Source organism: Pelobates fuscus, chromosome 3, assembly GCF_036172605.1.
Source record: "Pelobates fuscus isolate aPelFus1 chromosome 3, aPelFus1.pri, whole genome shotgun sequence".
In the NCBI taxonomy this organism is placed as follows: domain Eukaryota; kingdom Metazoa; phylum Chordata; class Amphibia; order Anura; family Pelobatidae; genus Pelobates; species Pelobates fuscus.
In genome coordinates, this window is record NC_086319.1 from 199,184,197 (window position 1) to 199,196,824 (window position 12,628).

At 37.0% G+C, this 12,628-nt stretch overlaps 1 protein-coding gene across 1 annotated transcript in view; it reads right to left on the reverse strand.

The window, feature by feature from the left end:
* The window catches only part of SLC6A7 (solute carrier family 6 member 7), a 145,629-nt gene that overhangs the window by 63,795 nt on the left and 69,206 nt on the right, over positions 1 to 12,628 (reverse strand). The window contains exons 6-8 of the mRNA XM_063447898.1: positions 9,505 to 9,639; positions 6,545 to 6,648; positions 4,844 to 4,968 (exon numbers count right to left, since the gene is read on the reverse strand). Of these exons, the coding sequence (XP_063303968.1) occupies positions 4,844 to 4,968; positions 6,545 to 6,648; positions 9,505 to 9,639 (364 nt within the window). The remainder of the gene's footprint in view (positions 1 to 4,843; positions 4,969 to 6,544; positions 6,649 to 9,504; positions 9,640 to 12,628) is intronic.

Here is a 12,628-nt window from a genome sequence, read left to right on the forward strand (position 1 = left end):
ATTAATTGCATAACAACTTGACACTACAGGAGGGTGTTGAGATAAACCGCCTGCGGATAACTTCAGCAATAAATGTGCAGGTTGATCAAGTCACGAGAGAATATCTACTGTGAAAAAATTCCAAATCACTTACTGTTCTACAGAGATGAGTCATTAATCAGTCAGATGATGGGCTCTGTTTACAAAGAGTTGGGTTGGCCTGATATATAACCCACATTTAAAATGTGCGGGGATATATACTTTGCAAGATATGATATTAAAGAATGAAGTAATGCTACATTAGAGAATACAGTGCCAGGGTACCTAGCCATTTTGAAATCTGGTAAGCTTGAAGCTAAATCCATTAAGAGATTTCTTGAGTTGAATAACTCAATAGTAAATCAAGTTACAGTAAAATATTGAAAAGTTAAATTGTGAAAAATCTGGGACAGAGGTAAATATATTCTAGCTACATCTCCAGCGCACACATTTATATAATACTTACTAATTGTAATAGTTTTGAAAAATAACTGAAAAGCACACCCCGAAGCATTATGTTACTTATTTTACTCTTTTCTGAGAAGTACTAAAAACATAACCTTTATGCTAAGTCGCTACCCATATGATGTTGATTATTTCTAGGATACTGTATGGGATTTATCCAAGGGTTTTGTTCTAAAATGCCACGAAAACCAGTAAAGCCATCAGGAACATTCCATTGGTGTCTTTATCCTATTACAATTTTGCAACTCTTTTTAGATTAGAACACTTCATATATTGTATTAATTTACAGATACCACATTTTCATGATATATGAATCCTTGGTTTTCTAAAAGGCTTATGTGTTATTGAAATGAGATGTAAGACAGAATATATTTCCTCTGTAACTTATATATTTAACAGAATCTATAAGGTTGAAGAGCTATAGGTGTTTCTGCACATAGTCCATAAAAATGCTGCTCAGAAGTCAAACTTCTTTGGCAGTTAAGCGACTCATAATTTGTTTACTGATCCAAAGAAAAAAAAAATCATTGGTGCCTGCCAGTCTCTTCGGGGGCGTGGGTTTGTAACCCACCTTTACCACCAGTTTTAACAGAGCGCCTGCACCCAGAGTGGTACCTCCGTTGTAGATTCTCCATGATCCCATAGTGAAGCAGTGATTATAACTCTTGCATACCCAAACATCAGTCGAGACTTGATAAAGGGTACAAGAACTGGCTTATTCAGCCATAAGTACACACATTTATACACAGACTCCCAGCATGGGGTCTCTATCCAGAAACTCTCAAGCCCACCCAGGCGTCTCTGTGTTTGGGAGATAATTGAGTTGATACTCAGTAAACTAATTATATCCCGGATACAGAGAGCGCGACATAGAAATACCCCCAAATCATCCATTAAACATTATGGTATCCCCACATGCCATTCTTCTGTCATCATTTTAAATGGCAGATCCAAGTACCCATTCTGGTAAAATAGTGCTCAGATCTATGAAGAATTGGCCAAATTCCACACAGTGAACGTTTCGCCCGACCGCTACAACAGCTTTGGCCGGAAAGAGTTCCACGTGGTCCGGGTCAATCCTCGGTAATTTACTAGGCAAAATATCTCAGTGGAAAATGAAGCTCCCTGGTGGTTTCAGGAAGTGATTTTTAAGCCCTTGGGATAGAAGCGCCCTTCTAGATTGCGGGGAAAGTGGGGAAAGTGAGGATACAAAATGACCGGGAAAACCAGGGGTAAGTGGCCAGGTCGGATTTTCATTGTGAGTTTAGGTTGGTCCCGCTAATAGCGCCTGGACACTCCGGCTCTCGGAGAAGGTCTTGTGGGCTAGGGAACAGGGCAAGGAGGTAGGAGCTTAGTGGATCAAGTCTTTTTAGGAGTGAGTTCATCACAATGACTACGGTATAGGATGCAAAATATTTATTTTCCAGAGCTACAAATATATTTATACATCACATTCCAGCTAGGATGTCAAAATGACTTTATATCAAGATAAGAACACACGGTAACCTGAGACACGTTTAAAAATAGCATTGGAAGCCTGAGTTTCTATTCTAGAAGAAGTGTATTGATTCATTCTTCAATTAAAACATTAGTTGCTACATGCTCTGCAACATATTGTTCCATCACACAAAGAGATAGTGTAAGGTTTCAGAACATTTAGTAGAACATGGTCTATTTTAGGTTCATACAGCTGCTACAGGCTATTCACTTTGTTTTCTCACAGATTTTTATCACTACATTACTTTACACAGAGTTATAAAGAAAGAGGCAATGTGGACAAGACCATTTTACCACACAAATCGCATGAAGTTTTCTTATAAGGCACAGCAGTATCAAGTTAGGGATGGAATTCTGCAATTGAATACTTGCCCTTAATGTCACTATGCAAGGGGTTCACTGTAGGTAGGTGGACATGCAATTATGTAAGTCCTTTTATATGTCTAAGCATATGTGTGACCAAGTGGTGCTGTGTGCCAGCCACCGGATAAGTGTCATCACACAGTACCAAGCATATGTCCGTTACTGAAAATGTATTAATTTCATTCAAAGGTACATATCAAGTCTCCCATTCTTGGGCTTAATCTTTATTTTCTCTATATACATCTTCTGTCTATCAGTTAGATATCTTCACATGTGTGAATGTATAAAGAGGACATCATACTCTCACAAATTACATATCACATACAAGACATTTGAAACAGAAAAATGTAATATAAATTTAGATATATTTCTCTCTCTCTCTCTCTCTCTCTCTCTCTCTCTCTCTCTCTCTATATATATATATATATATATATATATGTCAAATCAGAACTTGGGATCCAGTTAACTTATAAAATAGCTTTGTATCTAGCAAGACCCTGATTTGGACTTCATATTGTATAATTGGTTGCTCCAAGCACCATGTCCACTTCATTCATTTGAAGTGGTCAAGGTGCTTGAAGTCTATGTGTGTAGCGTTTCAGTAACTCATCTGGAAGCATTATGCTAATGTTAATTCTGCGCATAAAAACTTTTTTTTTATCATTAGCACCCGCGAAAAATACAAGCCTAAAGCCACAATTAACAGGATATATAAGCAGGAAGGAGTCCTTAATGCCTCATGAACATTTTTTCCAGCTGAGGAAGCCAATTTGGTGAAACGCGTCCTGGATGAACAGTGAGCAGACAGAATTGTCTTTTGAACTATAGCCACAAGTGTTATTTTATTTATATACTATTTTTATATTGATGTTATATTATACTTTTTACATACAATAAATTACATATATACATTTTTTTACACTTACGGCTTTTATTCTTACCTGCTATTATAAAGAAGGAATGTGGTCCTTAACCACATACGTCCTATGAAGCGAGCCGAGATACTGGCTCTGGGTTTGTGAGTATATTGGTATTATTCCATAATATACATCCTATATACACAGACTGTACTTCGCTATATGTTCCCTCCTGTACCTATCATCTAGGATACTGCACCTGGAGAAAATTTGGACCAAAAGGAGGGTGAGGGTCGCCTCTACGGACCCTAAGGCGCATATACCTGAGCTAGTGTATTAGCTCAGTAAAGTGTGACTTAGTTATTTATACACTTTATTTCTATTTATTCTTTGTATACAGGTTACACTATGTTTTGTACATTTGTGTTTTTTTATTTAAGGTAAACCTGAAAACATTGGGACTACTCATAAATATATGACCCATTAAGGTATAGCAAGGCTTTTCCTTCACTACTCCTATATATCCACTGCCATTAGAGCGCTACACCGGATATTTCTTTCTTTTCCATTATTTCTGATATAAAGATAAGCACGGTGATACAGCAGCTCACGCATATTTATTTGGTATAACCTAGATCTTATCCTACACATATAAGCGCTTGTACTCTCCATTCTATTTATCATTAGCACGTATAGAATGCAAGTGGGGAGATGACCAATGGCAGCACTGCCCCACATTAGTGTTGTACAAGTCTTCCCTTTTTTCTGTTTTTTCAGAGGGGCACCAAGAGGGCAAGGGTTACTACAACTCAAATTGGGATTTAATAATACACTGTTTTTGGATGAAGTAACCCTCTGACTATTATAAAACTCTACTTTACAATTGGTAATCTGCTCAGAAACAAATTCTGTTGAAATCCAATGGTGAGGAAGTTGATTGTCCAACATACTCTTATTATAGACACTCACAAAGAGAAATCAGTAAATGCATCTAGGCCAACAATCCAATTCTGTAAATTCGACACTCTATAAAACACATAATGCAATTTCCCTAACTAGCTAACACTGAATTCCAAATGTACATTTCATTTTTCAAGCCTGATTCATAATCACTTCATCGATAATCTCCTGTTCTCCTTCCACATTGCATGTAGCCTAAGATCCACCTTAAGCACTTACTCTCTATTTCCAATTATAACAAGACAGCTGGTCAAGCAAATTTCTCCTGCAGAGCTCTGCTACACTGCTGTCCATCCATATATTCTGTATATGTTATGGAATATAACTTAGTAACAACATTGCATTGTTCATGAGTCCAAGGACCCAGGTCCCTTACTTTTCGAACAAGTGAAATCTCAATGTGTCTTTCTTACTATAACACTTTCTAAATAAATTGTCAATAAAGCTCCCATACCACATTTGTTAGTGATGTTTGAATGTAGCAGGTTACCAAATGTTCTAGCTGTAAATACCAGAAAGGAGATTTGATGGCACAAATGTTTCTCCCAAGAAGATATGTGCAAATGGTACAATGAAAAAAACATTTCCAAAACTGTAGTTATGGAGACATAAGACATGGTAGCTCTACAGTTCTTGAGGGTGATATGCCTATAGATAAGTTAAAAAAAAAACATGATTCATACCTGCTTTTGCAACTTGATCGACAGGAACTCCTAACTCTTTTGACATGTACCCCAACACTGAGAAGATTGCAAACCCGGCTAATATGCTTGTGAAGGCATTACCCAGAGTAACAATAAATGTATCTCTGTAACATGGAGAGAAATAGCATTTAATATTGAAATCATAATATCACACACAAAAATTTTTTCCAAGTCTAAAAACAAACAAACAAGGCAATTTTGCATACTTGAATAAATTAGTCTGAATGTAGTAGACCTTTGAAAAATTGTTAAAATGAATCTGCATCTCCTTGATGTCAGAGTTTAGTAACTCTTGGGACATAAGTATTTAGTTATATTCGCTTTGCTTAACATTGCTTTGAAATTTGGTTCTATCTTATTTTTTATACTTTTTAACTATTACCGTTCACAATTTACAGGTTGAATATGAAACATTATTTTTATATTTAATATTTTTTATGCATTAAAATGCTGTGTAATGGAAAAATTGTGATGTTTAGGTTTAGTTTAATTGGTTTTATCAGTGGGCTGTCACAGCAGGTTTTGTTTTATCAGTTGATGCCAATGTAGTCTTGACTCATTTTTGTGAATAATTGTCAGGGTTTTAGTAGAACCCAGTATGCCATAGAAGGCTGAGTGGAAATCGAGGCAAGGTACGGCAAGGATGGGATGAAGGTGCAGTCAGGGTAGCAAGTGGCCAGGGCAGGCAGCACAGCTTCCAATGTGGAAAACAGGCCAATGGTCAAGTACCAGGAAGAGAATACGAAAAACAGCAGGAGCAAAAGGGACTACATGTATGAATATGGAGCAGAGTAACACTGAGCAGGGACGACTGGGAGAGCAGTTTATTTATAAAGAGAAGGAAATATGCCTCCTCCACGTCATGCTCACATCACCAACAGCCCCCCTGGGAAAGGAACATTCCCTTCCCCTTTAAAATGCATATTACTAGGAGCGTGCATGCCTAGGGAGCACAGCGGCATGAAGATCAAATTGCAACCCTCCAAATTAGATTTCAACTGAGTTGAATCGCAAATCGCAGAATCCTGCAAAATGGACAGACCAACCAAATCAGCATTCACTGGCACTCCACAGCTTGGCGTCCTGCATTGAGAGAGCGGCGGGACCTGGGAGTGTTATGTGAGTGCAGAGCAGAGACCTGACAATTATTCATATAAGGCTGTACTATGGACTCTTGTATAATCCCCCAAATACACCTTTATTTCCCACAAGCAGAGCTTATGAATTTATCCATTTAACCCTTTCCTGAAGTTATGGTGGGCTATGCTGTCCGACAAAAGGAGGGCTTTACAACCATTAGGACGGCATAGTATGCCCTAACAATCAGGCTCTCCCGCAGGTTCTCATACTCATCCTCCTCGCCGGATCCAGCCAGAGGGGACTGCCTGACAACTGAGACAGTCCCTCTCCAGCCAATCCTGCTAACCCGAGTCATGTTATAAATATATTTTATTTTATTGAAATGTCGTGGCTGGTCAGTGTAGTTCTCAGTGGCTACTAAACAACAAAAGCACCCAACTCCTAAGAGAAGAGACACAAATAAGGATCTGATATAATGAAATGTGTCCTTTATTCCAACGCATCCTGAACAATACCTTTTAGATTTACCCTTATAAAAGGTATAAAGGCTTTATAACAAATTCAATAGAATATTGTTTATCTGGCATATTAAATACTTGCCTGTAAATGTTCTGATGGAATGTGTTATATGAAGCAAATGTGAGAAGCCCTCCAAACCCAACTCCAAGGGAATAAAAGATTTGTAATGCTGCCTCTATCCAAACCTATCAAACATAACAAGAAAATAAAATGAAATCTTTGCGATGGAGACATCCTGACTGAGACAAAAAGTCTATCTACTAATATCACCAGCTTTTACAGTTTATTCAGGGTTAATTCTTCCTAGATAATCTGGTGTATATTTTAAGATCCTATTCTTCACTGTTTAAGAAAGATTAGGAAAACAAAACAGACATTAAAAGAGGTGGTTATCCCATTCCACAAATAGACTCACTAGATGGTATATTTCATTTTACATGTGGAAAATAGCAGAAAATGATATGCTTTCCAAAGTGGGGTTGGGATAACTATGGGCTGATAGATAGATAGAAATACAGATAGAAATATACAGATAGATAGATAGATAGAAATAGATAGATAGATAGATAGATAGATAGAGATAGATAGATAGATAGATAGATAGAAATAGATAGATAGATAGATAGATAGATAGAGATAGATAGATAGATAGATAGATAGAAATACAGATAGAAATATACAGATAGATAGATAGATAGAAATAGATAGATAGATAGATAGAGATAGATAGATAGATAGATAGATAGAAATACAGATAGAAATATACAGATAGATAGATAGATAGAAATAGATAGATAGATAGATAGATAGATAGAGATAGATAGATAGATAGATAGATAGAAATAGATAGATAGATAGATAGATAGATAGAGATAGATAGATAGATAGATAGATAGAAATACAGATAGAAATATACAGATAGATAGATAGATAGAAATAGATAGATAGATAGATAGATAGATAGATAGATAGAAATACAGATAGAAATATACAGATAGATAGATAGATAGAAATAGATAGATAGATAGATAGATAGATAGAGATAGATAGATAGATAGATAGATAGAAATACAGATAGAAATATACAGATAGATAGATAGATAGAAATAGATAGATAGATAGATAGAGATAGATAGATAGATAGATAGATAGAAATACAGATAGAAATATACAGATAGATAGATAGATAGAAATAGATAGATAGATAGATAGATAGATAGAGATAGATAGATAGATAGATAGATAGAAATACAGATAGAAATATACAGATAGATAGATAGATAGAAATAGATAGATAGATAGATAGAGATAGATAGATAGATAGATAGATAGAAATACAGATAGAAATATACAGATAGATAGATAGATAGAAATAGATAGATAGATAGATAGATAGATAGATAGATAGAAATACAGATAGAAATATACAGATAGATAGATAGATAGAAATAGATAGATAGATAGATAGATAGAGATAGATAGATAGATAGATAGATAGAAATACAGATAGAAATATACAGATAGATAGATAGATAGAAATAGATAGATAGATAGATAGAGATAGATAGATAGATAGATAGATAGAAATACAGATAGAAATATACAGATAGATAGATAGATAGAAATACAGATAGAAATATACAGATAGATATATAGAAATAGATAGATAGAAATAGATACCGTATATACTCGAGTATTAGCCGAGTTTTTCAGCACATTTTTTGTGCTGAAAAACCCCAACTCGGCTTATACTCGAGTCAATAGTCTGTATTATGGCAACTTACATTGCCATAATACAGACAGGGGCTGTGGGGGCTGTGAGAGAGCGTTACTTACCTCTCCTGCAGCTCCCGTCAGCTCCCTTCTCCTCTGCGCCGTCCGTTCAGCACCTCGGTCAGCTCCCAGTGTAAGTCTCGCGAGAGCCGCGGCTCTCGCGAGACTTACACTGGGAGCTGACAGAGGGAGCTGCACGGACGGCGCGGAGGAGGAGAGAGCTGACAGGAGCTGCAGGAGAGGTAAGTAACGCTCTCTCACAGCCCCCACAGCCCCCCCCCCACAGAACTGCCAATGAAGGACCACCAGGGAAGGAGAGCCCCCCTCCCTGCCATATATCAAGCAGGGAGGGGGGACGAAAAAAAAAATATATTAATAATAATAATAATTACATTAAATAATAATATAAAAATAATAATAATGAAATTAAATAAAATAATAATAAATAATAATAAAAAATAAAAAGAATAATAAAAAAAAATTGCCCACCCCCCACCAAGGCTCTGCACACACACACACACACACACTGCACACACACACACACTGCACTCACACACACACACTGCACTCATATACACACACACTGCACTCATACACACACACACTGCACTCATATACACACACACTGCACTCATATACACACACACTGCACTCATACACACACTGCATTCATACACACACTGCATTCATACACACACACTGCATTCATACACACACACACTGCACTCATACACACGCTGCACTCATACACACACGCGGCACTCATACACACACGCGACACTCATACACACACGCGACACTCATACACACACGCGACATTCATACACTCACACTGCATTCATACACTCACACTGCATTCATACACACACACTGCATTCATTATACACACACTGTAAATAAATATTCAATTAATATATTTTTTTAGGATCTAATTTTATTTAGAAATTTACCAGTAGCTGCTGCATTTCCCACCCTAGTCTTATACTCGAGTCAATAAGTTTTCCCAGTTTTTTGGGGTAAAATTAGGGGCCTCGGCTTATATTCGGATCGGCTTATACTCGAGTATATATGGTAGATAGATAGATAGATAGATAGAAATACAGATAGAAATACAGATAGAAATATACAGATAGATAGATAGAAATACAGATAGAAATATACAGATAGATAGATAGAAATAGATAGATAGATAGACAAACTCCATCTAATCTCAGTAGTATCGCTGTACTATAGACAGCAGTTATTGTCACTTCAAATTTAGTATATACCTTTGATGACAACAGATGATCAAACTGAGGTGTGAGGTAGAACTTAATTCCTATCCACGCACCATCCAGTGTTACTCCACGAATTAGCAGCATGATCAAAATCAAGTAAGGAAATGTAGCTGTAAAGTAGACAACCTGCACAGAGAAAATAAAAAGTTGTTATTTTTTTCTTCCCTAAAATCACTTGAAAGTTCTCTAAAACATTAGTGCCAATCAGTAATAGCATTTCCACTAAGTACTACGACAAAGATAATTATTTGAAAACTTTTTTTTAACATGTGCACCTAGCACAAATTAATTTAAATACTATTTACCTGTATAATATAACGGTTTGTGAAGGTTTAATCTAGTTGGAATCCATTCCAAAATGGTGAATTTTCTAAAACAGGAAACTGTAAGTAGCCAGGACTGAAGTAAACCGTTTCCAATTTCCCCTTTTAATGGAATGGTGGAACTACTCTCTATTTGTATTGTACTGATATGCAGTATGCTATGTTTAAAGGGACAATATAGGCACCCAGATCACTTTATCTCATTAAAGTGGTCTGAGTGCAGTTTCCCTGTCTGTATAACCCTACAATGTAAAACATGATTGTACTGCAGGGTTAACGTCACCTCTAGTGGCTGTCTTGTAGACAGCCACTAGAAGCACTTCTGGGTCTCTACCAGAGTTTTACTACATTAAACATCATTGGATGTCCTCATGCTTTGCATGAGTACTTCTAACATCTTCAAATCCCGCAAAGGATAGCAATGTTTTCCTATGGGGAAGCTTTGATATGGGTGCAGTGAACACCATACATGCATATTAGGCTGTTGGTGGAGGAGTTCTAACCAGTCCAGAAGGAACCTCGGCACTGGAAAAAGCTAAGTTAAAAATATTTTTTTTTATTCCTTGAAATGGCTATTGGGGGGAAGGGGGGAGACCTACTAAACTAAGGACAACAGGTGTTTGGAATACCGATCTGTATTCCTAATGCTATAGTATTACTTTAATGTACATCAGGCTCAAGGGACTTTCTTATAAATGATGTATATAAAATAGGAAACATATACTAACAAATATATATATTATAGAATACCTAATGTCATACACGGGGGGTAAAAGTGAGCATGCCAATTACATTTGTGCCTCAGTAAGGTTTCTTTTGGGCCTGACAATGTTGAGAGCCTTGGTATGACACTCAGTCCTTCAACAAAGGGTATTTTCAGAAATGTATTCAAAATGATAGAACATTTTAAAGGGTCATGTCAGTCTTGTGGATAATACAGTATATATGCAACACAGGTTTCTGCAGTTGTCTTTATGCTGTCAAATTTCTTCTGGATTTCCACAAATTGCATTAACAGTTAAAAGATAACGTGAATAAGGTGATATGTGCTGTGTTTTTGTTGTTTTTTTTGAAGGAATGAAGCTAATTGCAACTGAATTTGGAAGATGTACAGAATGCGACCAACAAAGCTACCACAGTTTCCATTATCTTGTGTGTTGCATTATTCATGATATTCTTTCATGAATTAAAGGGACACTGCGGGCACCAGTACATCTTTAATGCAGTTGAGCGATAGCATTAATATGATGTAATGTTTGCATGCTCAAAAATGAATGTTTTGCATAATGCTGCACCATAAGCCTGCCTTCCTTGTCACACCCCCTCATGCCAGAAATACTTCCTTATCAAATACAATCTCATTCCCAACAACACCGAGTGAGCTGTTTTTAATTCTCACCCTGGCTGCAGATCGTCAGAAAAACTACAAACAGATAGTGATATCCTTACTATATGTCTCTCTGCTAATGTGGGTTGTTTTGTAGCTCAGTGTTGTCAGTGGCTAAACTATATGCATACATTGCGAAAGAAGTCTTTCTGGCATGAGGAGATGTCACAGAGTGTGAGCTCTCTCAGAGGGTGCAAGACAGCCAATACGGCCTACTCTAATGCAGGTATTCGGATGCATCTGTATTATTGCAGTGAAAGCGTAAATTCTGCACACAGTGAGGAAGAGAAAGAGAGAGTTGGTAGATAAATACTGCTAGTTTGTGCTTCTTTAAAGTAAAACAAAAATATAAAAAAATTAAAATCCATGTTTATTAACCTGCATTTATCATGTTTGGTAAAGTGTAAGAGTGAAGCTGTAATTTAAATGTCGACTATAGCTGAATCCTTCCCGAATATATCATATTATAGAGATACATGGTGTAGTTAGTGTAAAATATTGAGATTTACTCATCTCACCTCCGTTCCAACGCCGCCATGTTCTGAGGTTCATGTGTGTTACTATTCATGTAATACCCATCTCCAGCCTGCCTGCTAGCTCTGTGATTTGCCATGCTTGGGGACACTTCACCAAGCAGGGCTATCGTCCTATATGATGCCAATACACTGGCTTCATTTGTCAATAGTCAGTTACTCCATTCCTATGGTCCTTAGCCAGTACTAGGAGCTTCGGTTAGGGAGTTACCATAGCAACCATAGCACATGTGCTGCCGTTGCTATGTGTGGAGAGCTAATAAAATGCTGGTGGGAGGCATTTTCTGTTCTCCCTTAACAGTCAAATTGTTGGACTAGAGACTATATATAGGTCTTTATCCCAAGTTATATATTTGCTAGCAACAGTGGTAGTACAATGTATAAACTGAGTCTTATGTACTTTCATTTTCTTGGGTGCTGGACCCTATGAACAGACACAGGGTCAACCTCAGGGACCCAGACATTGAGATGTGTAAGGATGCCCACAATTTCTGATGGCAGCCCTGTGGATACTTTCTGAATGAAAGACTGAGTGAAGAGAACATCAGCTGGCTGGGAAAAAATGAACAAGGCTTTGTGAATGTTTGGTACATTCATGTCCGTATAATTACCCACAGCTTTACGGCATCCAACTGATGTTGTAGAAAATATTTTGGCAAATTCTTAACAAGTTACTCTGCCTGTGAGAGCATAATTTAGGTTCCATTACTGTATATGAACTAATCAATAATGTCCACCAAAGGGCAACTACACATTTGATTTGTTATTGAATACTACAATGAGGGCACACCTGACCAGCTTGGTTTTTAATAAGTTTGCCTGACAGTGTAAATCAGAAACTTCATAAATATGCAGATACAAATAGATGTGTA